Genomic DNA, 27,195 nt, shown 5'->3' with positions numbered 1-27,195 from the left:
TTAAGGCTAAATCAAATTTGGACAAAAGATCAATCACTTGATTTGTCTCTGGATATACATGGTTCCAAGTGAAATGCACCCCTCCAAACTCAAATTATTTGATCATTTAATATAAAAATTGGTTTCAATTTTATATATAAAAATAATATTTTTTAAAAAATATTTATTAAAAGTTAAACATTTAAACAATTATGAAAGAAGAAAAAATTACAACAAATTCATAAGGGATGTTTGATTCGGTTGTTTCCTGTTTTCATTTTCACTTAAAACAAAAAATGATGATAAAAATGTGTTTAGTTAGATTTTTAAAAATATTTTCAGTGAAAATATATCATAAAATTTTCAGTATTTTTATTTTCTGAAAATAGAAAACAAGAAGTTAAATCAAACATATTTTTAAAATTATAATCTTTTAAAAATAAAAACAATCTTTAAAAAATGAAAAGAAAAAATAAAAATACAAATTAAACACAGCCTAAACATCTCTAGGATTATTAGCATAAAATTCCACAACGACTATGTAACAGGGTTGTTTAAGGAAATATATTTATATTGGTTAATTAAATGGAGAAAATTTTCTTCGAGTTAAGTCTATATCTTACGGCATAAGTAAGAAAGATTGTAATCATATCATAAAGCATCTAAATGTGGATAAATTGTTTGAGAAACATAAATTGATAATTGATGTATTTTTTACCTACTCCTTCATTTGATTTATTTTCCTTATATGCTATATTGTGTTTTAAGCAAGCATACCCTTACATTTTTTTTGTTTGCTCGTGATGATCATGTCCTATGATACATGAGCATGAGCAAGTGGTGATAAGGTTCACAATAAATCATGCTGCTCTTTATTAATATAGACAGAAGCGGACCAACGTCCCCACTCCCACCACACACAAGCTATTTATTTTAACACATATATAAATAAATACTAAGACAATTTATTTAACTATTATTTTATTCTTTTGTATAAAATATTTCATTCTCCTTTTAGATAAATATTCTATTGTCTTTTTACTGGGGTTTTTTTGTGATAATTATATTCTATTTTTCTTTGTTAACTTTGTTAGTAAATCTGCTTAGGTGCTAGACAGGATTCAACACAAATTCTATCTTAGGCATTTGTACAATAATTCTTAAAAAAATGGTGTTGGTGCATGGTAAAATACTAGATAAACACATGGAGGCATAGGATAAAATGGCGCCACCTCCTCCCGGAAAGCAAACGTCGCTGCGGACATTGTGCAGGCACAGGTTATGGTTACCAAGTTGGTGTCTGCTACCTGAAGACAAACATATAAATATACCAAAAAAGATCGTCCAATGTTAAAGTAGTTTCAAAAAGACCGTAATAGTCTTGACCGTAGGACAAATAATTTGGAAAGATATTATTTTTTTACACTCAGGAAAATTATAGCCACTCATCCATTCATGGAATACAGCTGTTGAAGTTTGTTTTGTCCGAAAGACTTAACAATTATTGGTTGACTGACCATCAAAGGAAAAGATGACCTTAAAGTAAAGCCATGATTCATTTTGATTCATATGCCTTGAGACATTGGCATAAGCTGCACTTTCATTCATCCATTTCCAACCATGGCAGTAGAATTAATTGCTGGTGCTCTTCTTTCTTCTTTCCTTCAAGTTGCATTTGAGAAGCTTGCTTCTCCTCAAGTTCTGGACTTCTTTCACGGAAAAAAACTTGATGAGACGCTTCTGAGAAAGTTGAAAATTAAGCTGCAGTCCATCGATGCTCTGGCTGATGATGCAGAACGAAAGCAGTTCGCAGATCCACGCGTGAGAAACTGGCTTCTTGAGGTCAAAGATATGGTTTTTGATGCAGAGGATCTCTTGGATGAAATACAACATGAATCATCCAAATGGGAACTGGAAGCTGAATCTGAATCTCAGACCTGTACGAGCTGTACTTGCAAGGTACCAAATTTCTTCAAATCTTCTCATGCTAGTTCCTTTAACAGGGAAATTAAATCCAGGATGGAAGAAATCCTTGATAGATTAGAACTTCTCTCAAGCCAAAAGGATGATCTAGGCTTGAAAAATGTTAGTGGTGTTGGCGTTGGATCAGAGTTGGGTAGTGCAGTACCACAGATATCACAATCAACATCTTCGGTTGTTGAAAGTGATATTTATGGCAGAGATAAAGACAAAAAAGTGATTTTTGATTGGCTGACATCTGACAATGGCAATCCTAACCAGCCATGGATACTTTCTATTGTGGGCATGGGTGGGATGGGTAAGACCACACTTGCTCAACATGTATTCAATGACCCTAGGATCCAGGAGGCTAGATTTGATGTCAAAGCTTGGGTCTGCGTTTCAGATGATTTTGATGCTTTCAGGGTATCAAGAACAATTCTTGAGGCCATCACTAAATCGACTGATGATAGTAGAGACCTAGAGATGGTTCACGGAAGATTGAAAGAAAAATTGACGGGGAAGAGATTTCTTCTTGTTTTGGATAACGTTTGGAACAAAAACCGACTTAAATGGGAAGCTGTGCTGAAACATCTTGTTTTTGGGGCTCAGGGGAGTAGAATTATTGCCACCACACGTAGTAAGGAAGTTGCTTCTACCATGAGGTCAAAAGAACACCTCCTGGAGCAATTACAAGAAGATCATTGCTGGAAGTTGTTTGCTAAACATGCATTCCAAGATGATAATATTCAACCAAATCCAGATTGCAAGGAGATTGGTACGAAGATAGTTAAAAAATGTAAAGGACTTCCTCTGGCCTTGAAAACAATGGGAAGTCTATTACACGACAAGTCATCTGTTACGGAATGGAAAAGCATATGGCAGAGCGAGATATGGGAATTTTCAACAGAGCGTAGTGATATTGTACCTGCTTTAGCACTAAGCTATCACCATCTTCCTTCTCATCTCAAGAGATGTTTTGCTTATTGTGCCTTATTCCCCAAAGATTATGTGTTTGATAAGGAGTGCTTAATACAATTGTGGATGGCTGAAAAATTTCTACAATGTTCTCAACAGGGTAAGAGACCAGAAGAAGTTGGTGAACAATACTTCAATGATCTATTATCAAGGTGCTTCTTTCAACAATCAAGCAACACAAAGAGAACACATTTTGTCATGCATGACCTTCTCAACGATTTGGCAAGATTTATTTGTGGGGACATTTGTTTCAGATTGGATGGTGATCAAACAAAAGGTACACCAAAAGCAACCCGTCATTTTTCAGTTGCAATCAAACACGTTCGATACTTTGATGGGTTTGGAACTCTATGTGATGCAAAAAAGTTACGTTCATATATGCCAACAAGTGAGAAAATGAATTTTGGTGACTTCACTTTTTGGAATTGCAATATGTCGATACATGAACTGGTCTCCAAGTTTAAGTTCTTACGTGTCTTATCTTTATCTCATTGTTGTAGCCTAAGAGAGGTGCCTGACTCTGTGGGTAATCTTAAATATCTCCATTCATTAGACCTTTCAAATACTGACATTGAAAAATTACCTGAATCAACATGTTCACTCTACAACTTGCAAATACTGAAGCTAAATGGTTGTAATAAATTGAAGGAGCTGCCCTCAAATTTACATAAACTCACTGATTTGCATCGCCTTGAATTAATAGATACTGGAGTGAGAAAGGTACCAGCACATTTGGGAAAACTGAAGTATCTTCAGGTATCAATGAGTCCGTTTAAGGTTGGCAAAAGTAGGGAGTTCAGTATCCAGCAGCTAGGAGAACTCAATCTTCATGGAAGTCTATCAATTCAGAACCTGCAGAATGTCGAGAGTCCCTCGGATGCATTAGCAGTGGATTTGAAAAATAAAACACACCTTGTCAAGCTGAAGTTAGAATGGGATTCAGACTGGAACCCTGATGATTCAACAAAAGAAAGGGATGAAATTGTAATCGAGAATCTACAGCCTCCCAAACACTTGGAGAAGTTGAGGATGAGGAACTATGGGGGTAAACAATTTCCAAGGTGGTTATTAAACAATTCATTATTGAATGAGGTGTCCTTAACCTTGGAGAACTGTCAATCTTGCCAACGTTTGCCTCCCCTTGGACTTTTGCCATTTCTGAAGGAGCTCTCAATTCAAGGGCTTGCTGGGATTGTGAGTATTAATGCTGATTTTTTCGGGAGTAGCTCTTGTTCATTTACGTCCTTGGAATCTTTGATGTTCCACAGTATGAAGGAATGGGAAGAATGGGAATGTAAAGGTGTGACAGGTGCTTTTCCACGTCTTCAACGTCTTTCTATAGAGTATTGTCCCAAGCTGAAAGGGCACTTGCCAGAGCAACTATGTCATTTAAATTATCTAAAGATTTATGGGTGCGAACAACTTGTACCTTCTGCTCTCAGTGCCCCTGATATTCATCAATTATCCCTAGGAGACTGTGGAAAGCTGCAAATTGCTCATCCGACAACTTTGAAAGAGCTTACCATTACAGGTCACAACGTGGAGGCAGCCTTACTCGAACAGATTGGACGCAGTTACTCTTGTTCAAATAACAATATTCCCATGCACAGTTGCTATGATTTCCTTGTAAGGTTGGTCATCAATGGTGGCTGCGACTCTCTAACGACCATTCCACTAGATATCTTCCCAATACTCAGGCAGCTTGATATCAAGAAGTGTCCTAATCTACAGAGGATTTCACAGGGGCAGGCTCATAATCATCTCCAGCATCTGAGTATTGGAGAGTGCCCCCAATTAGAATCATTGCCTGAAGGAATGCATGTCCTCCTTCCATCTCTTCATGATCTGTGGATAGTGTATTGTCCAAAAGTTGAAATGTTTCCAGAAGGAGGTTTGCCATTAAATTTAAAAGAAATGACTCTCTGTGGTGGTAGTTACAAACTTATATCCTCATTGAAAAGTGCCTCGAGAGGCAATCACTCTCTAGAATACTTAGATATTGGAGGAGTGGATGTTGAGTGTCTTCCTGACGAAGGTGTACTGCCACACTCTCTTGTTTGTCTAGAGATCAGGAACTGTCCAGATCTAAAAAGACTGGACTACAAAGGTCTCTGCCACCTCTCCTCTCTCAAGACATTGTTTCTTACTAACTGCCCCAGGCTCCAATGCTTACCAGAGGAGGGTCTGCCCAAATCCATTTCAACTTTGAGGACTTACTATTGTCCGTTGCTCAATCAACGTTGCCGGGAACCCGGAGGCGAAGACTGGCCAAAGATTGCTGACATTGAAAACGTGTATATAATATAAGGTAGTGAGGTTGATTATAAAGAATAATGGTGAAAGATGTAGATGCTTCTCTATTGCCTGCAATTTACTAATTAATTGTTTTCTAAACTTATTTTTGCTTTCTGCTTGCTAGACGCCACCGCTCAGTTATTTATTATTCGACTAAATAATTGTTTAAAGTGTAATACGGAATTCTATTTATTGCATTATGTCATTTACATAACTGTTTTTTCTTTTCTAAAAAAAGACAACTCTTATAACTGGTTAGTTGTAAACATAGAGTTTCCATCTTTTTAGTCTTGAATTCCGGATATATGGATTCAATCATACATCGATTGGTGACCCAACCACTTCATTCCTTCTTCACCGTAGAAGCACCCTAGCAAAGGATAGGGAAAAATATCAAATTTATATTGATTCTCTCAATCTTATCAGCTTCGCACGTACAGTTTTACTTTAAAGAATTACTTAGTACAGTTTTACTTCAAATTTTTGAAAGATTTCATTAATAATTTAACTTAATTGATTAAACAGAAATGTGAGTTACTATAAATTGTTTTATACTATCTTTGATTCTTTCGAAATAAAAAAAACACGTTTTTTTTAGTGATGTGCTTATTAAAAAACTTATTTTTATGGTATTTTACTTTTTTTTTAAAAAAATTCTTTGAAACATGTATATGGTCTCTATCATAAAAAGTTTTTTAAAAAATTAATTCTTGATATTATTGATGAAGTAATTTTAAACTATTTTGTAATAAAGATATACTATTGTATATTTATTTTTAAAAAATAATATTAATCAACAAAATTTTCTTCTAGGAAGTAATTAAACGGTGTCAAAGTATTATTGTAATAAATATATTATCTTGATTAGATTTAAATTATTTTTTAGTATAAACTTTTTAACTTTTTGTGTAAAAAGTTAAATGCATACACTAAATCCACAAAAAGAAAGTATACAATAATAATATTAAATTATGCAAATTAATAAGTAATAAGTAATTGTACAGATTATCATTCAATTAACAATAACATATTTTTATATAATACGTATCATGTTATATATTAAATATTATAGAAAATGAAATGTCATATTGATAAAATCACAATGATTTTTCATTTTTAAGATTGTAATGGTAATATAAATTATAAAATAAATTTATATATATAAAGGACAGTTTAAGTATATAAATCCGTGCAAGTATAACAAAATAAAATAAAAGTGAGAGTAAAGAGAAAAGAAGTTGGGCGAAAGAAAAACAAAATGTCAATTTGACGTAAAAGAACATTTAATATTTTTAATATTTGAAATTATTTTTGCAAAAAGTATAAATAAATTAAATAAAATTTATTGGAATTATATTATTCTAACTTTTCTAATATTTAAATACCTTATTAATAACATTATTTTAAAAAAGTGTATTATATTTTTTCTTAAACATTCATTTTTATTTATTTATACAAGTGTATATGTCTCTCATTTGTAAGATTAAAAGCATGATACAAATCAAATTGTTTTTAATTTTTATCAATGATTGGTAAAATTAGATAAGATAAAACAAATTTCAAATAAAATAATAAAGATAAAATTAAAAAAAGAAAAAAAAAGTTAATAACTTGTAAGCTAACTTATTTTTCATATGCGGTTTTAAGTTTTAAGTAACTTATAGAAATAAACTATTTGAAATAAACTATTTGAAGTAGCTTAAAAAAAACAAGTTACTAAAATAAATCCATGTACCAATTAATCTTAATTTGATCAAAATAGCTTATAAGCCAGTAAAAAAAATTATAAGCTCCTCTAAAACCTTAGTGTGCCAAACAAAATTGTCAAAATTAATAGCTAATCAAATGACTTAAAAGCTCCCCAAATATCCAACCAAACACACTAAATCAGAGCATTTGACATAAAATCACATTTCTCTAAAAAAAAGGAAGGGTAGAAATATTTCATAGCTGCAATATATGCAAAAAAGCTAGTAAGCCCATGCGACTCAATTACCGTGATTGATGTCTCAAAATGACAATTCATATCACTAATATGTAGACTGTACCCTAGCCCACGAATCCATCTCCCCATCAAACAAAATTTGGGCTTCATATGTTTGCAGGTTATACCAAATGTACATTTACACTTTTGATCAATCTAAATGTATTTACTAGCACCTGTCATCTACACACCTCAACAGAAGAACATGGAACTCCTGACATTCCTGTGCAACCTTGGAAGCTCTGGGATGGGGATGCCTCCCTCTGAAGCAGGACTTGAACCTGTTTCTGATGAATCATCAAAATTCAAAAGTTGTCCCATCTGAGCTGCAGCATGGTGAGCATAGCATATGGGTGCCACTGAAGGAAAAAATGAGGGGAAGTTATTATAAAACATAAATTATTAAATTAAACATTTTTTTCGTGAAAACGACAATTCTGACAGTTATATATCAGAGGAGTAGATTAAATTACCAACTGAGGTTGCAATTGTGCTCCTTTGGTTCCTGAAATACGTATATACATGCATAAGCCAGGGGTAGTGAAACTTTGTATAAACAAAAAGGAAGAATGCATACACATAGGACAACGAATGGATCAAATTTTGCAAGCCATCTGCCGAGAAACCAATCTCATCAAGTAGCACATGATAATGTACAGGCCTGGATGTTCCCTATTATTTGATGAGGAAACAGAAAAAAGAAGGCCCGTGAGAAAGTTGAAACATCAGAAATTTAATTGGTAGACAAATACACTTCACTATTACCACATGCAACTAAAATGCTAGTAAAATGGATATAAATGAAGAAATCGGCTGTGGAAGCTAGATAGGTAAACTTACAAGCATCCCTGCATGAGCACACATGTAAAAATCATAATTTCTTGGATGCGTAATTGTTGTATCCACAACCGTCCCTGAAGAGGAAAATTTATATTACAACGATCCTGGGTGATACTGTATGCAAGTGAACAAGATAAGTGTCATACCAGGAGGAACATTTTCTGGGCCATTAGGCAGAAACAGCTTAATATGATGCTTTTTTTGTGCCACAATCACAGTGAACTGGGGAACATTAACCTCACCAAGATGTTGATAGGCCTGTAATTAGAATAGTTTATCATCATTCTAAAATTAGGAAAGGATCATCAAAGGTTTATCATTTAACTTTTTCCCAATTTTTTTAAATAGCACAATGAGTAATTCAAGTATACACACAGAAAAATGTGTAACTATAAGGATTATAGCAATCAATCAGATTATCAAACTAGTCAATGACAGAGTAGCACTATAACCTTGATTATCTGGTTAAGCTCGATAGTTAAAACTTGTTCGAATTGTGATTCACTAACTCCATCCCTGAACATGAAAACATACTTCAGATATTTAACAAGTGATAAAGGAAATTGAGACAACCAAAAGTGATATTTAATAAATTTTGAATTTAATAACCACTCACCAAATACTGGTTCAATTCATACTAATTTTAGATATACAATTCATAATAATTTTAGACATAATTTGTTGAATATCATTAGTTTCCTAAAATTAGACACCTACTGTATTAGATAATTTGTTGTTGATTTCAGTGAGTTGATTAATTTGTATTTAATGGATACAATTGTATTTATTCACGGGGTTAAATATGTTTTTAGTATCTATAAAGAGGACAATGTTGTGGATTTAGTCCCTCAAAAATAAATTGCCTCCTTTTGGTCTCTAATTTTTGGAAATGTCAGATGTGGTCCTTGTTCTTTACAAAAAATCATATCTCGTTTTCACCCCTTGTTTATGGAAATAAGGACTACATATGTCACATTTCCATAAATGAGGGACCAAAAGATGATTTTTAGAAAAATTATGGAAAAATATCCATATCATAATTAACACAAAAATGCAAATTTTCTCAAACTTTAAAAAAAATAGTGGTAAACAACATAAGTATAAGCAGCACATCATACATTAATGATTTTTTATAATAAGTAACATCAGCATTTTCCAGTTTACAACATTTGACCAACAAACAAGTTCACTTAAAAACATGCATGACTGGATATCTATCAAATAAAACAGGGATAGAATGACACCTGAATACAATAAATTGAGTTGGCTTGCGTCCATTACTAGAATCATAGAAATCTAAAAGCAATTCTCTGCAAGAAAAAAATCCAAATCTTAATAATTAAGAAGAATTCAGTGTGCACATGTGCAAGTCATGATAAACAGAAATAATAATGTCCTCATATTACACATCTTGTACATAGTCATGAAGCATAAACAACATAAATAATTGTCACATAATATATTTTAACAAATGATTTAGGAACAATGCATATAGCATTGGATACACAGACAGGCTATTGGATAGAACTCTGTTAAAGGAATTGATATGATGCATTAATCTAGTGTCAGAATGGGGGAAAAATAAAAATAAAAACTGCTTCCCTTTTTCTCACACCATAAGCTAAATTCCCCTTAACCCCCCTGCTTCACTATGCTATTACTAATAAACTTCAGCCAGCTCAGTAGCATCTCTACCCTCTGGGTCATTGTTCTACTGGAATATATCCTCTAATATGCGGGTTTTGTTGGATAGTCCAATAACTACGCTTGTTCCTCCACTGGCCCTTCTATACAATATAATTTTTGTTTACAGGGATCCCATTAGGCTACATCAAAATGAGATGAAATTCAGGGTATTTTTTGCATTTTTTCCTAAATAAATACAAAACAGAAGTTCAATATACATTTTACTCTAACCTGATAATACCATCATCACTCCCATTTTCCAATGGCTTGTATAGAGCATCAATCATCTCCACCTTGGATGCCTGCATTCTCACAGACGCTCTATACCTTGAAATCAGTGGCCAATGTCGAGATCCAACAACCTACAATCCAACATTATACAACAGAACGATATGCTGCAGAGATAACCAAAAATCCAAAAATATAGAGGTACAAGAAATACAAAACCAAACTAGTCTTACAGCTGCTATTGATGGACTATCTAATCGACCAAGTGAATTGTGAGAGACATCCATCCCCAAAATCATCGTTGGGGTATCTTTAATCAGGGGAAGATGCCCAGAATGCTCTATTGCCAACAGAGAATTTATTCCTCCAAGCTATATATTGCAGGCATAATAGATTATTTAAACTATACGTGATGTTATCAAGTCAAAAATAGTTATGTTTGTAAAAATATCAGTTATACTCAGTTACCTTAGAATTGATTTTAAGAAGAACATTAGTAAGGTATTGATTAGTGATCTTGACAGGGGCAATGCACTGTGTGACAACACCAATTTCACTCAGACACTTCTTTTTCCAAGGCCCTAAAGTTGATGAATGATCATAAGGTGAATAAAAAATATTTGATATAAAAGAAACCATAGAAACATTTGCCTAAAGATATACCATATATATCACAAATTTTCCTCTCTGGCAAGACACAAAGAATCAACTTTGGCTCTCTATTCAGTTTTGATGCAAGCAGGTCAAACATTCTTTCAACCCTTGCAACAGGGTGAGATTTTCTCAACTGTGGTTCCTCCTCTATCAAAGTATATGGCCGTTCAATGTTCTGCGTAGATATTTAAAGTACATTTGAAATGGATTAATCAAATAAAAAGAAGAAAGAAAGCAGATTAAATATAGCATCAAACATTAGAATACAAAGCCTGGTGACATACAATGCCCTTGCTCATTCCACATCTGATCAGCTCCCTTGATATGTAACTAGTATCACAACTTGCAGAAAAGTTGACAACAGCCCAATAATCAATATGTGATGCTTGTAGAAGTGTCTATAAATAAGAAATATAGCATCGTCAATTACTAAACTAGTTAACCAAATTTTAGATAACTCTTAAAAAAAGTAAGTCCTGAACACTTTCTGAATGTGAAAAATAATGCAATACCTTCTTATTAAAATTCCACCTTCCGTTATGGGGGATGCAATCATCATTCTTACCAACCTTCAACTGTGTGTCTCAAATAGAATTGTATCAATGTGTGCATTTAATTCTCAGATAATTGAAGGAAATGATAGAAACCGGATCAGAAATGGAAGAAAATAGAATTTATTTATTGATTGACTGTATCTCTACAAAGAATTCCCTGGAAATTTGAGAGATCCAGGCCTCTCTCAAGTCCCAATTATATTTCACCAAATGACTAGATATCACTCCCTCTTAAAGGCAACATGCCTTATTTCTTCAACCAACTAACCTAACTATCTAACTAAGTCACTTAACCAACTACTAATGACTCTCCCTAACCATACACCTTATCCTGAAGGTGAGGTGAATGACCTCTGACTGCTGAAATGACGTTCCATTTATGTGCAACTTATTAAGGCATGATGACCAAGCCAATTGCACCCAGCATTCCAAGAATAGCTTCCACTCCTCCCAGGTTAAACACAAACATGTGAATGCCCCTGTGCTCCTTTAGTGTGCTTCCTTCTATGGTATATTTGCTGTGAGACAGAGAATCAGAGGCTCTGTAATTATATGGAGATCCCATGGCTCCCTTGTTAACTGCACCGCTGCACATGGTAGCAGCTGACGATCATCAAGATGCTCTACCTTATTGAGCTCCTGTGGTGGGTTCATTGCACTACCCAAATCCAAAACCTCCATTGTTGTCATTGGTTCAGTCATTGGCTCTTCCCTCATGTCAAACATAGGGCTTCCCCCAATTCTAGGCTCCTCTATGCAACTGACAAATAGACCGATCCCAGTGTCATCTCTGCCACTTTGATTCTTGATCTCAAGAACTTCATTTTTGCTTTTGTTTTCTGATTCTTTATCCAAAATGTTGTTGGATTTCTTTTGTTGGGTTTCTCCCAATTTTTGTAGCTTTCCTGCACCCGTTTCTTGCCCATGATCCACTTGTTCTGTTCTCTCAAAATTGTCATCTTATGTTATGTTTTGCTGCTGCTTGCATCATCAACTTCTGCCCTCCACGTCATTGGTCTTAGGCTATCTTCTTGAACTTCATCCCTGCATCTGTTTTCTTGCCCCCCAGTTTCTGAATCTTCAAGACAAACACACATTGGAATTTCTTGAACACTGCCTTCTGAAAAGTCCACCAAGTTGCATTCTAGTTGTTCTCCCAAGAAACACACCATTTAAGAGTTTCTCCTCTCAATGCAAAATGCACCGACCCATGATAATTTCAACTCTTCAGGTATACTGTTTTCCCCAAGATACTGCTCTGCATTGATCAGGCCACTAATAGGCCTCACTTCCATCAAATCTTGGAATCAATCTTGAAGCCATTTTCTTGAAAATTTTCCCCCAGAAGAAAATAGCATTTCTTTATTGATTGAGTGCATCCTCTTCAAAGAATTCCCTAGATATTAAAGAGATCCAGGTCTCTCCCAAAGTCCCAATTCTTTTTCACCATACCACTCCCTCTCAACCCCTCTTATTTAACGGCAACATGTCTAATTTATTCAATCAACTTTCCTAACTAACTAGCTCTCTCACTAACAGACACTTGACTAACTACTAACAGGTACCTATCATGATACCACCTCCTTTACACCATTTTCTCTTTTATCTCTCCTCAATTATATATTCTGTGCACACAAAAATGTGAAACAATAGAAATGCCACATGCAGGTACCTAATCAATCAATGCATACCTTTGGTGTTTCAAGAACACGACCTTCAATCAGATTCAGTTGTTTCTCAATAGAAATGCCACATGCAGCAAGAACAGGATCATCATCATAGCATTTTCCTACAGCCTATATATTTTAACAAGTTTAACATATTAATTATAAAATTGAACAACATAACAATTATAAACTTACACTTTTTAAAATTTTGATTCTATCTTGAGGCTTTTGGCGTGATTTTTCAACTAAAGATGCTCTTTGCATCAGAGATAAAACCTTTGTATACCGTTGGAGGGAAACAAGTGAACATAGCTACTCCACCAAAAGTAAAGAAAAGGCAAGAAAATAGTAATCAGACATAACTGGTCCAAAGTGCTAAACTGTTGAAGCAAAATAATAAAATTGATACAAAATATGAACCACAAGGTTTTTAGCTAAGATCAAAATATCAACAAACCTCCAAGGGAAGATAGACGGGACGTTTTGGTTTCCCAACATCAAGACATGGAAGATAAGCAGATGAGGTCAACTCTATGCCACAGTGTTTGGCAAAATATTCATAAACAGTAATATCCACTGTCTGCCCTCTGCTATTGTTGTCATCATTTTTAACCTTCATACTAAAACTGAGGAAGAAATCAGACTCAATAGTTTTTTGGGTCAAGAGACCCCTAAGATTTTGTTTCCCCCTTATTTATTTCTAGTAAATATAATAGACACTTGACTTTTAGAAAACAAGCACTTACAGTTGCTGAATGCATGGTTTCTCACTCAACCCAGAAATTTTAAATTCCTGGTTATGATGAGTTGCTTGCACCCTTAAATTTTTAAGCATTTTTTTCGCCTACAGATTACCAAAAATTAAAAAACATCACGGGCAATTATTAAAGCGGATTCATTAACCATATGTACAAGTTTGTCACCTTTTCCCAGTCAATATAACGGGGTTCCTTCACTTGCTGATTTGATAACAGAAAATCAATTACAGGTCCAGGTTTTATGATAATAGTTGTTGACACGTCTAGAAAAAAATGAATAGTGTAAGCAGGAAAAGAATACAATTTTATGAAAATAAGATTCCAAGATATGTGTGAAAGCACTTCTACCAATATTGAGAGACAATCCTCGCTGTGTGGAACGAAAACTGGAATGAAAACCTGAGACTGCTGTTACACCAGCCCCAACATCATTGAAATTTCTTGAGTCATCATGAAAAAAAGATTGCCTTACCAAGAGACACCCACTTCACATTCAAAAGAAAATGGTTCAACTAATTTAGACCAAAGAGGTTATGATTAAAATTTAAATTCCATTCAAGAAAATAATCAAGATATCTTTAGAAGATGTGTAGATACCAGTTAGCTGCACGCTGCCTCAGTATAGTATCAAGCACTCTCAAAGCATCTTGAGAATTGGTATCCGACTCAACCTCTTTCAAGGAAATAACAATGGACTGAAGTGGTATTTTGGTAGCAAAACTTATCTCCACCATGAATGTCTTTGACTGAAATGAATGTTTTGACCTTTTAGTTTCCTCATGAAGGCTTCCATTAGCACCAGGACTCTTGGCACTACTGCTAGAGTTGGAACAATAAGCTTTAAGGGAAAAATAAAACATGACATAAATAAGACAGTCATACACAAGAAATACCGTTTTGTAAATGATTTCTCCAGCAACACTTTGAACTCGTACTTATTTAGTGGCAGAGGACCCACTGTGTACAAAGTTTTCCCTCCATCATATACAAACCTTTTGCCACCAAGTTCAGAAGAGTATGTTTGGTAAAGCCTATCAATCACTTTTCTCCCAATGCCCTTGCTTTCAACAGCTTGTTTATCTTCGAAAGTAATAGCAACCTGGAAATCCTTCAATAAGCTAAAGTCCAAGATAACATATAAGGGAAATTGCAGAGACAGAAATGGTCAACATACACTATACTGAAAAAATACTGTGTCTGGAACATTAACAGCAACTTCAAAGAGATTCACAAGTAAAGGTATGTGTTTTCCTGTGGTCCCAACCCCATTCCTACTGATAATAGAATACTTTGTAGGAGTCATTTGTTCTGTTTCCAAATTATGTGGCACATCAGCAGGTGATTGTGATGATGTTGGAGGTTCAGCAGCTTCTACAATCCCAGGAACTTCCTCCGTCATTCCTCCCTTAGCTACAAATGACACTGTAAAACATCAATCACAAAAAGAACAGGCCATATTTAAAATTCGAAGCACAGATATTATAAGTTAGGATTTCCAAAGATTCTACAACGAAGTGTTCCAGTTGTACCAATTATCAGAAAAATGCTTACAACTTTTCACCTAAAGGTAAGTCAAATCAGGGATGGGTTTTGTAATCAGGGGGGATTAGCATATAGAATATAGATATTGTGTAGTTGGGCGCCAAGCTTACAGTCAGATCTATGGCTACTTAATTCTTGCTGTATAGCTCGTATTAGGACACCATAGTTCTGCATAATATGGTGCTAGGTCGTATATACAACAGTACCCCTTGTACTGATATTATTACTATATATATTACAATCTTACTTTTGCTGATCAAAAAAAGAAATGCTAGTTTGACCCGTATGAAACAAATACCGCATGAAAGTTATGTAAAGCAACCCATGGTGAAAATCAATCCAAATTCACACCATTATCTGTCCTGTGAATAGTAGCTTAGTTAGATGCAGTTTTTCTCTAAAGGATAGTGTCATATATCCATTATCACATCAAGCTGGGGTAGAAAAGAAGAATGTTTCCACGAAGCACCATGGGTCTGTAATTAAAGAAAAGAAACAAAAAAGATTGCTCAAATTTGTTTTGGCCACTCCTATATGATTAGCACAGTCTGTGTTTTTATTTTTAACCTTAAATATTGATTGATAAGTAATGGTAACACATCATTTGCAGTGCTTGCTATATAAATTTGCGTTAAAAAAATCCAAAGAAGGATATCATAATCCATATCAACATGAACCAAATGTGTAAAAGGGCAACACATCATTTGCAGTGAATATTATATAAGACCATTTTTTATATGATACCAAGATATAGCAGTCTATGCAGAAATAAAGACAAAGTGTTTATTATGAATTATTAAACTTAATAAGGAACATGAAGATTACCAAAACACTAGTTCCACCAAAAAAGGCTCGAGCTAGCTAAAAACATAAGCATATTAAAAAGCAAATGTCAAACTGCAGACATTGCATACAAAATGAGATACTATTTAAAGATAAAGATAATACATGTACAGAACATATAGCTATAAGTACTAATTAGTTTTAATCAAATCTACGCACTAAAATCCTTTCAGGAAAAAAAACTTAGATGCAGTTCCTTAAGCACCAATCAAAAATGGAGTTTCACCTCGATATTCCTCATAATAAATGTTTACACTAAAAGTAGGCTTAGGTTCCCGACGTGAAACTGCAATTCTGATCGGAGAATAGCACTAAAAACACCTAAGGAACATAGACAATGAATCAGCAAAAACACCTAATAATCTATGAAAACCTAAACCACCAAATAATAATAAAAAAAGAAAACTGGTTCAGGTTTTGAAAAGATTTTAAATATTGGTCGGTAACGACAATATCGTTTGCAACATCTCGGTGTCGGACCGCGGCGTTACCGTTACCCAGCGACATCGCGGAGTGGCCAAAAATCGTTTGTCACTGACACAAGGAAACGGCGTTTTGGACGTAACAAGACACAGAATGGACTTTTTTTTATCCAAAAACGCTTGGAGTTCATTACTTTTCCGAGAATCAGAGGGGAAGAACCAAAATGCTTAATCAAACACAGAACGTACAAGGGAAAAGAAAAAGAACAAAAAAAAAATCAAAAAACAGAATCAAAGAAAGAGTAGACAATGAAAAATCAAAATGCCCTAACCTCTCGTAATCGCAACCTCCATCGTTCATTCCACGAGTCCGAGTTTCCTGAGTTGAGTTCAATCCTGGGACGGTGGGCGGTAGAAGGAAGAACCCAAGCAACTTATCTTTGGAAGGGTTTTGGGATTTTGAAGGGTTTTTGGTGGGATTTAGTGGAAAGAGGATGACAACCAGAAAAGGTATTAAAAAAAATAGTCACTTTTGCTTCTAATTCACTGACAAATAAATATAAGAAAGTATAACAACTGCAACGCTGGCAGTTAATTTTTTTTCTCCATCACAATTAATAAAGTATGCGTGAATAATATTGTTTTGTTTTAAATTATGTTTGTTAATATATTTTTTTAATTATTATTATAATGTTATATTTGTAATGATAAAAAAATAATAAAAATTTATCATAAAATTATTTTATTTTTAAATGAAATAAATTTTTATGAACAAATTAGTTCAAAAGAAACATTATGATATATAGGTTTAATAAAAAATTATTAATATTTTTTTCTAATAATAATAATTTATTAATATTTTCTGTTCAATGTACATGTAGGTAAAAAAATCACTCATATTTTTCTTTAATAAAAAAATATTGATATTTTTGTCCAACAAAAAAATTACTTATATATACGTTCAAATATGATATCTTACTGATATTTTTATCCAATTTAGTCAATAATGTTTTCAATTATTTCAGTAACAAATTCCTTATTTGTTCTCAATTATTTCAGTAACAAATTTGTATCTCAGTGACAATAAAAAGTTGACTGCTCACACTTTTTATATTTTTTGGAATTAAATTTTATATTTTTATTTCTCATATTTGTTATCAAAAAATGATAGGAGATAGAAGTGAAATTAGTAAAGAAATAAAGAGAAATTTGAGAGGGATGATTGTCATGAATTTATAATATTAATTGAATTATTTATTTTACTTTTTTTTTCTTGCAATGATTATGTGATTTACAAAATACAATTAACTAGCTTTTATAAATTTTATAATTAGTATCTCGTATCTTGTAATAATTTTATAATTTATAAATTTTATATATATAATTTTTTTATGTATTTATTTATTATATTTAATTAATAAAATATATATTAGTACATAAACTTAATTATTGTTTTAGTTCTTCAGTGTAGTGAGTGTGTTATTTTAATTCCTGAAATTTAAAAATATTTTTATAAATTTCTAAATTTTGATAAATTATTTTTTTATTCTATGAGATAATAAATCAACATTTTGTGGTGGTCTTTAACATTTTTGTGACAAGTTTAAAATATAATTTTAATGACAAAAAAATTATAAAATAATTTATGAAAGTTAAATACTATCGCAAAGTATAATTTTATTATGTGATAGATAACAATGTTAAAGTTCAGGAAAAAAAATAGTTTTAAATTTTAAGACTAAAAAAATATACACCCTAAATTCAGAGTCTAAAACACTAATTATGTTTTATTTAAAACTAGTTTTAATACCAGAGATCAATTTTTATAATTATTTTAAAAATTGTTGAAACCATATTGACAAGAAAATGGACTATTTTCAAATTAAATCATAATACTAATTTATTTTAAATTTCATTTAAAATGTCACAAAATACTAAAAAAATGACATAAAATATTAATATATTATGTTAGAGACTAAAAAATAATTTATTAAAATTCATGGACTTGAAAAAGTATCCACCCTAAATTGAGGGATTAAAACAACAATTTAAGCCTAGTATATATATATACAATAATTAACCTATTAATATATGATAAAATGTTAAATGTTATAAAAAAATACACCAATATTTTATGTGATGTATACTATATTTTTAGATACATGCATCAGATTTATGTTTTTATAAAACTTCTTACTTCACTAAAAATATATCCCTTGAATTTTATTTTATATTTGATATATTTTCTATATTTTTATATTAATAAATTTATATATTGTTAATTGAAGAAAATTGAGCATTAGTCAAATAAGTTAATTTAAAATATAAAAATCTTCTCTAAATGAATAAATGAGAAAAAATTATTTTGAACTAAAAATTTATTTCAAATGGATGAATGTTATTATTGAAATTTCAAATGTTCTTTAATAGTTGAACACATTTTTATCAATTAATGTTTAAATATGGTTCACAAATTTAATATTTCCTTTTTACATTTTATTCTTATAATTTTTATTTACATTATGCAAAATATTATTTATTGTAAATCTGATATAGCTTAATATATATTACTTAAAAAATATATATTGTTAACTAAAAAATACTAAAAAGAAATGAAATAAAGTGGTCGATCATTATCTATAGTACATTATTAAAAAAATAATAGGATCATTATTAGAAATGCTCAAAAAAGAATGAAATAATTGATTAAGAATAAAAATTATAAAAATATAATTGTTTGCAATTAATAGAATAATAATTGAATATAGCTATAATAGAATGAATAATAAAATATAATCTATTTACATAATAGAATAATATTGATTTGAATTAATAATTGAATTGAATAATACCTTTTAGTATTTTTTAGAGGAAATAAATATGTGATTGTTGTAACAACCCTGATCATTATCATGATTTTTCTTAATTTATTTTAGAAATTATGAAATAAAATAATTAACCTTAGACAAATTATTTGACTATATTATTGTATTTATTTATCAAAATCATGAATAAGTCATATTTGGATAATACTTGAGATATTTTAAAAACAATAAGTCATATTTGAATAATATTTGTTGGACGTAACATAAGATATCCATCAACATCATATATTTTAATAATAAATAATTTAATTTATAAAATATTCGATTTTTGTTAAAATAATACAAAACACTCAAAAGTTCATTTGTACATTCTCAATTATATTTTGTTAAAAAATTACGTAATACAATTATAACAAATGTTTACATCCCTAAAATTAGATACTTAATACATCAGAGTCACATACAATAGAGTGATAACAACATTGATTAAAACCTAATCTATCATTTTTTGTACAAGACAAGACTAAGACTTAGAACAATGACTTAAAGAAGATCTAACCCTTATATATTTACTTCAAAACTCTCGATGCATCATTAATGGATTCATCTTCTTCTTGAACAAGCACAACCATCTTTTTAGTGCTCGTCACAAATTTTTCATTCGATCTTTGTTATTTCCATCAAGTCCTTCATCTTTATCTGAAAAACAAAAGGTGTATGAAGTGAGTCACTCATCTCTTATAAAAATCACAAGCAAATGAATTTACAATCACAAAAATACATACTAAGCACCTTGATGTGGTCCTCTCAGAGTCTTTCTCACAATCTTATTCACATTTCTAACAAATTCTTAACTTATGACATCACGGGTCTGCTGCCACTAAAACTTCTAGAACTCAATGGTCTTACACATTTTAAGTTGGATGACTCTTGGAAGTACACCCTCATCATGGTATAATGACAAGCTCTAGCTAATTGGTGATGTCTCGCATTTGTCGGGATTGCTAAGTTTACATCGTGGAAACTCAATGTCATATCCCTAAGAAACAATGAGTCAATGATCCATCCCCAAGTATCACTAATCTGGGAGGATTGACTCCTCAATGATTTCCCCCCACCGGGATTGTCCTTTATATATAAGTTTGTGTTGGCTCCTCTGTTAATGGTATCAGACAACAATCAACTAAACAACATAAACTCATCTACACATCACATGGAGTTTCACATCTCTCCGACTATCTCAAGTGATCAATCCATCATTATCCCATCCTTCACAAACATAACACACAACAAAGGCGGAACTCCTCGCACGATCTCTCTAGAGCTTGCCTCCATAGTTAGTCATTACAAGGAGATCATATTTCTTGAGCGTTGTGTTGTCCACATTAAGTTGTTTAAATTGGGAAGTTGGTTGAACTTAGGTTTTATTGGTTACAATGAAAGTCATCATTTAGTTTTCTTTGAGAAATCAATATACTACCTTTATCCAAGAGATTACTAGACAGCCATCTACTAAGTACTACTTCTCTTCAAAAATTTCCTACTAAATCTCTCTCCTAAACCTGCGACGTACAATCACCATTCAATAACTAAATCCGCTTTTCCGTTCTTCTAAGAACTAACAGAAGTATAATTTAGGTGTTAAAATCACTGTTAGGTGTTAACTATATCAAACCTTTTCAATATAAAAAGAACAATTATCTCTTTAGAATTCAGCTATATATTCAAATTATCAAATGCATAATGTATGAAGAAATAGCTGTCAATGCATGCCACAATGAATTCTCGTAAAACATTGGAAACAAATTTTTACCGTGTAATATTTTGTCCAATTAGCAAATAACTGATGGGTCCAGACTCTAGCTAGAAGCAGAAAGCAAATTTTAGAAAATAATGATCGAGTGATTTACAAGAATCACTTAGCAGAAGAGAACCCTATAGAATTTTCAATGTGATAATCAATCAGAATCAGAATCAGTCAATAATAAAGAGATTTTCAATATGAGCAATCTTTCCGCAGTCTTCGCCTTCTGGTCTCTGGCAACGCGGTTGGAGCAAGGGACAATACCGAATTACCAGAGTTGAAATGGACTTGGGCAGATCCTCATCTGGCAAGCATTGGAGCCTGGGGCAGCTCAGAAGAAACAGTTCCCTGAGAGAGGAGTGGTGGCAGAGACCCTCTGGTAAGTATTGGAGGCTGGGGCAGTCATAGATGCATAGATAACGAAGAGAATGTGGCAACAAATCTTGAGCATGAAATGACTCCAGGTCCAGTTTTCCAATTTCCAAGGTTTTTAGAGAGGGATGGGCTCCCAAAGCTATTTCTGGTGAGGTTATAAATTTGGAGCAATTATAGAGAGTCAACCTGTTTAGATTTGATGGCAAACCTACGTCAGGGAAAGGCAGAACTTTTGGACAATCTTTTATGAGTAGCTCCTCCAGAGATGGAAGGAGGATATGCAATAATTCTAATTGAGGACACTCATTGATTGTCATATACATCACATGATTATGAGCGTGCTTCTGTGAAATCCTCTGTAGATTACGACACTCCCAAAGACGAAGTCTCCGAAGTGTTGGGAATAAATCTAGCGAAAAGGTCATTAGAGAGTTGCAGCCATCACAGATGGTCAACGATTCAAGGAAATCGTAGCAACGGCTCATGGGAATATTCATTTCTGGACAAGAATAAACATACAACTTTTTAAGACAAGTGTCAGATATGATGTGCCCACTCGTTTCCAGCAACGTTGCTTCCATGTTCTGTCCCCTGATGGTGAATTGTTCCCCACCAAATTCCAACCATCCATCATTGCCTAGAAGATTTTTGCAGTCCTGAATTGTTAGTGTCCTTAAATGAACAAGCGGCACGGACAGTGGCAGGTTCCCTTTCAGCTTAGGACATTCCTTTATGGAAAGATGTTGAAGACTTGGAAAAGCACTTGTCACATTTTGGCATTCCCATTTTTCCCATTCTCTCATATTGTAGAACTTCAATTTTTCCAAGGATGTAAATGAGGAAGAGCTATTCCCATGAAAATCAGCACCAGTACTCACTATCCCATCAAGGCCTGAAATCTCCAGGTTCTTGAGCAATGGCAAGAGTCCAAGGGGAGGCAAACGTTGGCAAGATTGACATCTGTCCAACACTAAGGACACCACATTCAATAAAGAATTATGTAGTAACCAATTTGGAAAATGTTTACCACCATAGTTCCTGATTGACAACCTCTCCAAGTGTTTGGAAGGCTCTAGATTCTCAATTACAATTTCATCCCTTTCTTTGGAAGAATCATCAAGGTTCCCATTGTAATCCCATTTTAATTCTAGCTGCATAAGGTGTGTTTTATTTTTCAAATCCACAGCTGAGGCATCCGATGGATTCTCAACATTCTGCAGCCTACCAATTGATAGCCTTCCATGAAGATTGAGTTCTCCTAACTGCTGAATAGTGAATTCCCTACTTTTCCCAACATCAAACGAATTTATCAATACTAGAAGGTTCTTCTGTTTTCCCAAATGTGCTGGCAGCTTTCTCACTCCAGTATTCATAAATTCAAGGTATCGCAAATAGGTGAGTTTATGTAAATTTGAGGGCAGCTCCTTCAAATATTTACAATCATTCAGTTTCAGTATTTGCAAGTTGTAGAGTGAACAAGTTGACTCTGGTAGTTTTCTTATGCTAGTATGGGAAAGGTCTAAAGAACGAAGATGTTTAAGATTGCCAATAGAGTCAGGCACCTCTGTGAGTCTATGCCAATAAGACAAAGATAAGAAGCGTAAGAACTTAAACTTGGAGATCAACTCATGTATTGACATCCTGCACCTCCAATAATATTCATGAGAATCTCTGCAGTCAGTTGTTGACATAAACGTATGCAACCTTTTTGTATCATATAAAGTTCCAAAACCTTCAAAATATCGATAATCATTGACCACAACTGAAAAATGACGGGTTGCTTTTGGTATGGTTTTTGCTTGATCAACTTCCAGCCTGAAACACATGTCCTCGCTAACATATTTTGCCAAATCATTGAGAAGGTCATGCATGACAAAACACCTTCCCCCCTCTATGTTGCTTGATTCTTGGAAGAAGGACCTCGATAATAGATCATTGAAGTACTGTTCACCAATTTCTTCTGGACTCTTACTCTGTTGATGGCATTGTAGCAATTTTTGAGCCATCCAGAACTGAATTAAACACTCCTTGTCAAACAAATAACCTTTGGGAAATAATGCACAATAAGCAAAACATCTTTTGAGATGGGAAGGAATGTGGTGATAGCTAAGTGCTAAAGCAGGGACAATATCACTATTATCTAATTCCCATATCTCACTTTCCAATATGCCTTTCCATTCCAAAATAGATTTGGTGTGTAATAGACTTCCCATTGTTTTCAAGGCTAGAGGAAGTCCTTTACATTTTTCAACTATCTTCATACCAATCTTCATGAAGTCTGGATTTGATTGAGGATTAGCATTTTGGAATGCGTGTTCTGCAAACAACTGCCAACAATAATCTTCTTGTAATTGCTGCAGGTAGTGTTCTTTTGACCTCATGCTAGAAGCAACTTTCTTATTGCGTGTTGTGACAATGATTCTACTTCCCTCAGCCCCAAAATATAGAGGAGTCTGCACAGCTACCCATTCGTCCAGTTTTTCGTTCCAAACATCATCCAAAACAAGAAGAAACTTTTTATCTTTCAACTCTACTAGCAATCTTTCATGAACCATCTGTAGGTTTCTACTATCATCAGTTGACTTAGTGATTGCCTCAAGAATTGTTCTTGTTACCTTGAAAACAGTAAAATCATCTGAAACACAGACCCAAGCTTTGATGTCAAATACATCATCTATCCTTGGGTCATTGTATGCATGTTGGGCAAGTGTGGTTTTACCCATTCCGCCCATACCCACAATAGAAAGTATTGATAACTTACTGTGGTTGCCAGAGTCAGAAGTGAGCCAATTAATTATCATTTCCTTGTCATTATCTCTGCCATAAATAACACTTTCAACCACCAAAGATGTTGATGGTGATTTCTGTGACACTTCACTACCGAATCCAGATCCAACACCACTAGCATTGTTCAAACCTAGATCACCCTTTTGGCTCGAGAGAAATTCTAGGCTGCCAATGAGTTGTTCCATCCTTGATTTAACTTCCTTGTTAAAGGAACTAAGAGGAGAAGATTTGAAGAAATTTGGTACCTTGCAAGTACAGGTTTGAGATTCAGGTTCAGCTTCCACTTGGCATTTGGAGTGTTCGTATTCTATTTCATCCAAGACATCCTCTGACTCATGCACCGCATCTTTGACAGCAACAAGCCATGCTTTCACACGTGAATCTCTGAACTGCTTTTGTTCTGCATCATCAGCTAGAGCATCTATGGACAGTAACTTCACCTTCAACTTGCTCAGTAGCGTCTCATCGAGTTTTCTTCCACGAAAGAAGTCCAGAACTTGATGAGAACCCAGCCTGTCAAATGTAACCTGAAGGAAAGAAGAGAGAACAGCACCACCAACGAATTCTAACGCCATGGTAGGAAAAGGGTTGGAGTGGACGAATGGAAACGAGTAATTAGAAGTCAATGACTCCATGCATTGCAGCCTATATGACAATAATTGAGTTATTCTTCAACTATTTTAATCATGTGTCAATTTTGAATTAATTAAATCATAGTCTGAATCAATATATATGGTAATAATAAAATATTTAATACTTTTTACCAGGTAAGAAATATTAAGATAAATTAAATTAAAAATTCTTGTAACTTGTTGGGGGAGACACTACATAAGGGGTGAAGTAAGAAATCCATGGTTTCTAGGATAATAATCTATAAATTATAATTTGTGAGTTATTAAAAGAGGGTGAAAGATAAATTATTTGTGATTTCAATTTCTGCTACAAATGTGAGAATCTTATTAATCGGGTAAGCTTTAAACATCTCTGGAAACACTCTTTAATTGTAACATAAAAATAACTACAACCATAATACAATTATAAGTAGGAGTCAATTAAATTTTTTTTTGGCAATTTACAAATTTAGAAGTTATTAAATGTATAACAACCTTAAATATTTTTATTCAAGTCTTCATAAAACAAATATTTTTATTCAAACAATAAAGACCTTAAATATTTTAATCTAAACATTGTAAAGAAAAAAGTTTAATGTTCACTGACATATGACACAAATTATTATAAAATAATTATTTTAGAAGCCAATAAATTCATCATATATATTGAATTATGATTAAATGATTATATAAATCATGTATAATCTTTTTTTCTTGAAAATAATTCTACAAAAGTTAAAAATTTATATATATATATATATATATATATATATATATATATATATATATATGAGAATCAATGTGATCAAATGAAAGTTCAAGAATTTCACTGATTGTAAGAATAAGATTTACCTCATCTAAAATTCAAGACTAGAAAAAAGATGAAAACTATTTACAACTAAGCACTTAAAAATGTTCTTTTGATTTGAATCTTAGATAAGTACATTTCTTTTGAATTTAGACTTTATGTAACAAGTTAAATAAATTCCATATTACACGCAGCTCTACGTACAATTGTTAGAAGTGAAATTTAGGAAATAATTAAGTCACTTGTATATTAAACCTTTATAATATAAGAATGACAATTATCTTTTAAGAGGTAAACTCTCCAAATTATTAAACAAATAACAAAAATTAGTTATCAATAACAACATAAATTCTGATAAAAAATTATAAACAAGATTTAGATGTGAAATATTTTATCCAATAATAAACAACTCGGCGACGTCTCACACACAAAGCAGATATAAGTTTCTTAAAAATCAACGTCACTATATCTGCAGGTCTTGAATGTGATCAGCAATCTTTGGCCATTCTTGGCCTTCTGGTTTCTGGCAACGCTGTTTGAGCAAAGGACAATAGCCCTCAATTTGAAGATATGAAATGATTTGGGAAGACCCTCCTCTGTTAATGCAAATTCAAGGCGATGCAAATTGGTGAGTTCATGCAAATTCAAGAGCAGCTCCTCCAAATATGGACAATTTGTTTAGCTTCAGTATTTGCAAGTTGGAGATTAAACATGTAGAATCGGGTAGTTTTTTTATGCGAGTCTGGGAAAGGTCTAATGAAAGAAGTTGTTTGAGATCATCTACAGAGTTGGGCACTTCTGTAAGGCCAAAACAATGAGACAAAGATAAAACACGCAAATTGACGAGTTTATGCAAAGTTGAGGGCAGCTCCTTTAAATGCGTACAATTGACCAACTTCAGTATTTGCAAGTTGTAAAGTGAACGTGTGGGTTCAGGTAGTTTTTCTATGCAAGTGTTGGAGAGCTCAAATGAACGGAGATGTTTACGATTGGAAAGAGAGTCAGGCAGCTCTTCAATGTCAGAACACTGAGACAGAGATAAGACACGCAAGAGCTTAAACTTGGAGAACAAATCATGTATCTTTGACATACTGCAATGCCAACGATAGTAATATTCATTCATGCTCCTAATTGTTGACATAAATGTTCACAATCTTTTAGTATCACATAAAGTTCCAAACCCATCAAAATATTAGTGGTGATCAATTACAACTGAAAAATGGTGGGCTGTTTTCTGTGTACTTTTTGCTTCATCAACTTCCAACCTGAAATAGATGTCCCCACAAACATATTTTGCCAAATCATTTAGAAGGTCATGCATGACAAATACTTCTTTATTTTTGCTTGATTGTTGAAAGAGTGACCTCGATAGTAGATCATGGAAGTACTGCTGCTCAACTTCTTCTGGACTCTTACTGCTTTTATGACAGTGTAGGAAATTTTCAGCCATCCACAACTGAATTAAACACTCCTTGTCAAACTCATAATCCTTCCCGAATAAACCACAGTAAGCAAAGCATGTCTTGAGACGGGAGGAAGGTGGGGATAGCTCAGTGCTAAAGCAGAAACAATATCACTATCCTCTAATTCCCATAT

At 33.1% G+C, this 27,195-nt stretch overlaps 3 protein-coding genes across 8 annotated transcripts; 1 reads left to right on the top strand and 2 right to left on the bottom strand.

Annotated features, from left to right (window-relative positions):
* The first annotated feature begins 1,427 nt into the window (after nt 1–1,427).
* Nucleotides 1,428–5,387, top strand: LOC100779402 (putative disease resistance protein At3g14460). Its single transcript, XM_041008230.1, has one exon. The coding sequence runs from the start codon at nt 1,600–1,602 to the stop codon at nt 5,221–5,223; it is 3,624 nt and encodes a 1,207-aa protein (XP_040864164.1). The 5' UTR covers nt 1,428–1,599; the 3' UTR covers nt 5,224–5,387.
* A 1,782-nt stretch (nt 5,388–7,169) lies between these two features.
* Nucleotides 7,170–16,911, bottom strand: LOC100778875 (protein argonaute 6). Of its 6 annotated transcripts, none has more exons than XM_006594308.4 (23): nt 16,722–16,911; nt 14,757–15,004; nt 14,476–14,681; nt 14,180–14,401; nt 13,931–14,067; nt 13,748–13,845; nt 13,571–13,668; nt 13,282–13,450; nt 13,020–13,136; nt 12,849–12,953; nt 11,116–11,178; nt 10,888–11,001; nt 10,613–10,778; nt 10,418–10,530; nt 10,183–10,320; nt 9,953–10,083; nt 9,280–9,345; nt 8,488–8,551; nt 8,182–8,293; nt 8,036–8,109; nt 7,773–7,867; nt 7,669–7,700; nt 7,170–7,554 (listed from the first exon to the last, which is right to left on the bottom strand). In XM_006594308.4, exons 1-23 carry the CDS (start codon nt 16,741–16,743, stop codon nt 7,388–7,390), a joined length of 2,757 nt encoding a protein of 918 aa, XP_006594371.1. In that variant the 5' UTR covers nt 16,744–16,911; the 3' UTR covers nt 7,170–7,387. The 6 variants fall into 6 exon arrangements, with proteins under 6 accessions (XP_006594371.1, XP_003541581.2, XP_006594372.1 ...); XM_003541533.5 differs by having other exon boundaries at nt 14,180–14,398; XM_006594309.4 differs by having other exon boundaries at nt 14,757–14,992.
* A 4,261-nt stretch (nt 16,912–21,172) lies between these two features.
* On the bottom strand, nt 21,173–24,838 carry LOC100778337 (putative disease resistance RPP13-like protein 1). Its single transcript, XM_003541532.5, has one exon. The coding sequence runs from the start codon at nt 24,813–24,815 to the stop codon at nt 21,189–21,191; it is 3,627 nt and encodes a 1,208-aa protein (XP_003541580.2). The 5' UTR covers nt 24,816–24,838; the 3' UTR covers nt 21,173–21,188.
* Between the last annotated feature and the right edge of the window lie 2,357 nt (nt 24,839–27,195).

The sequence above is a fragment of the Glycine max genome, chromosome 13, assembly GCF_000004515.6.
Source record: "Glycine max cultivar Williams 82 chromosome 13, Glycine_max_v4.0, whole genome shotgun sequence".
Lineage (NCBI taxonomy): Eukaryota > Viridiplantae > Streptophyta > Magnoliopsida > Fabales > Fabaceae > Glycine > Glycine max.
The sequence above is the reverse complement of the archived record's forward strand: the minus strand, read 5'-3'. Positions and strand labels throughout refer to the sequence as shown.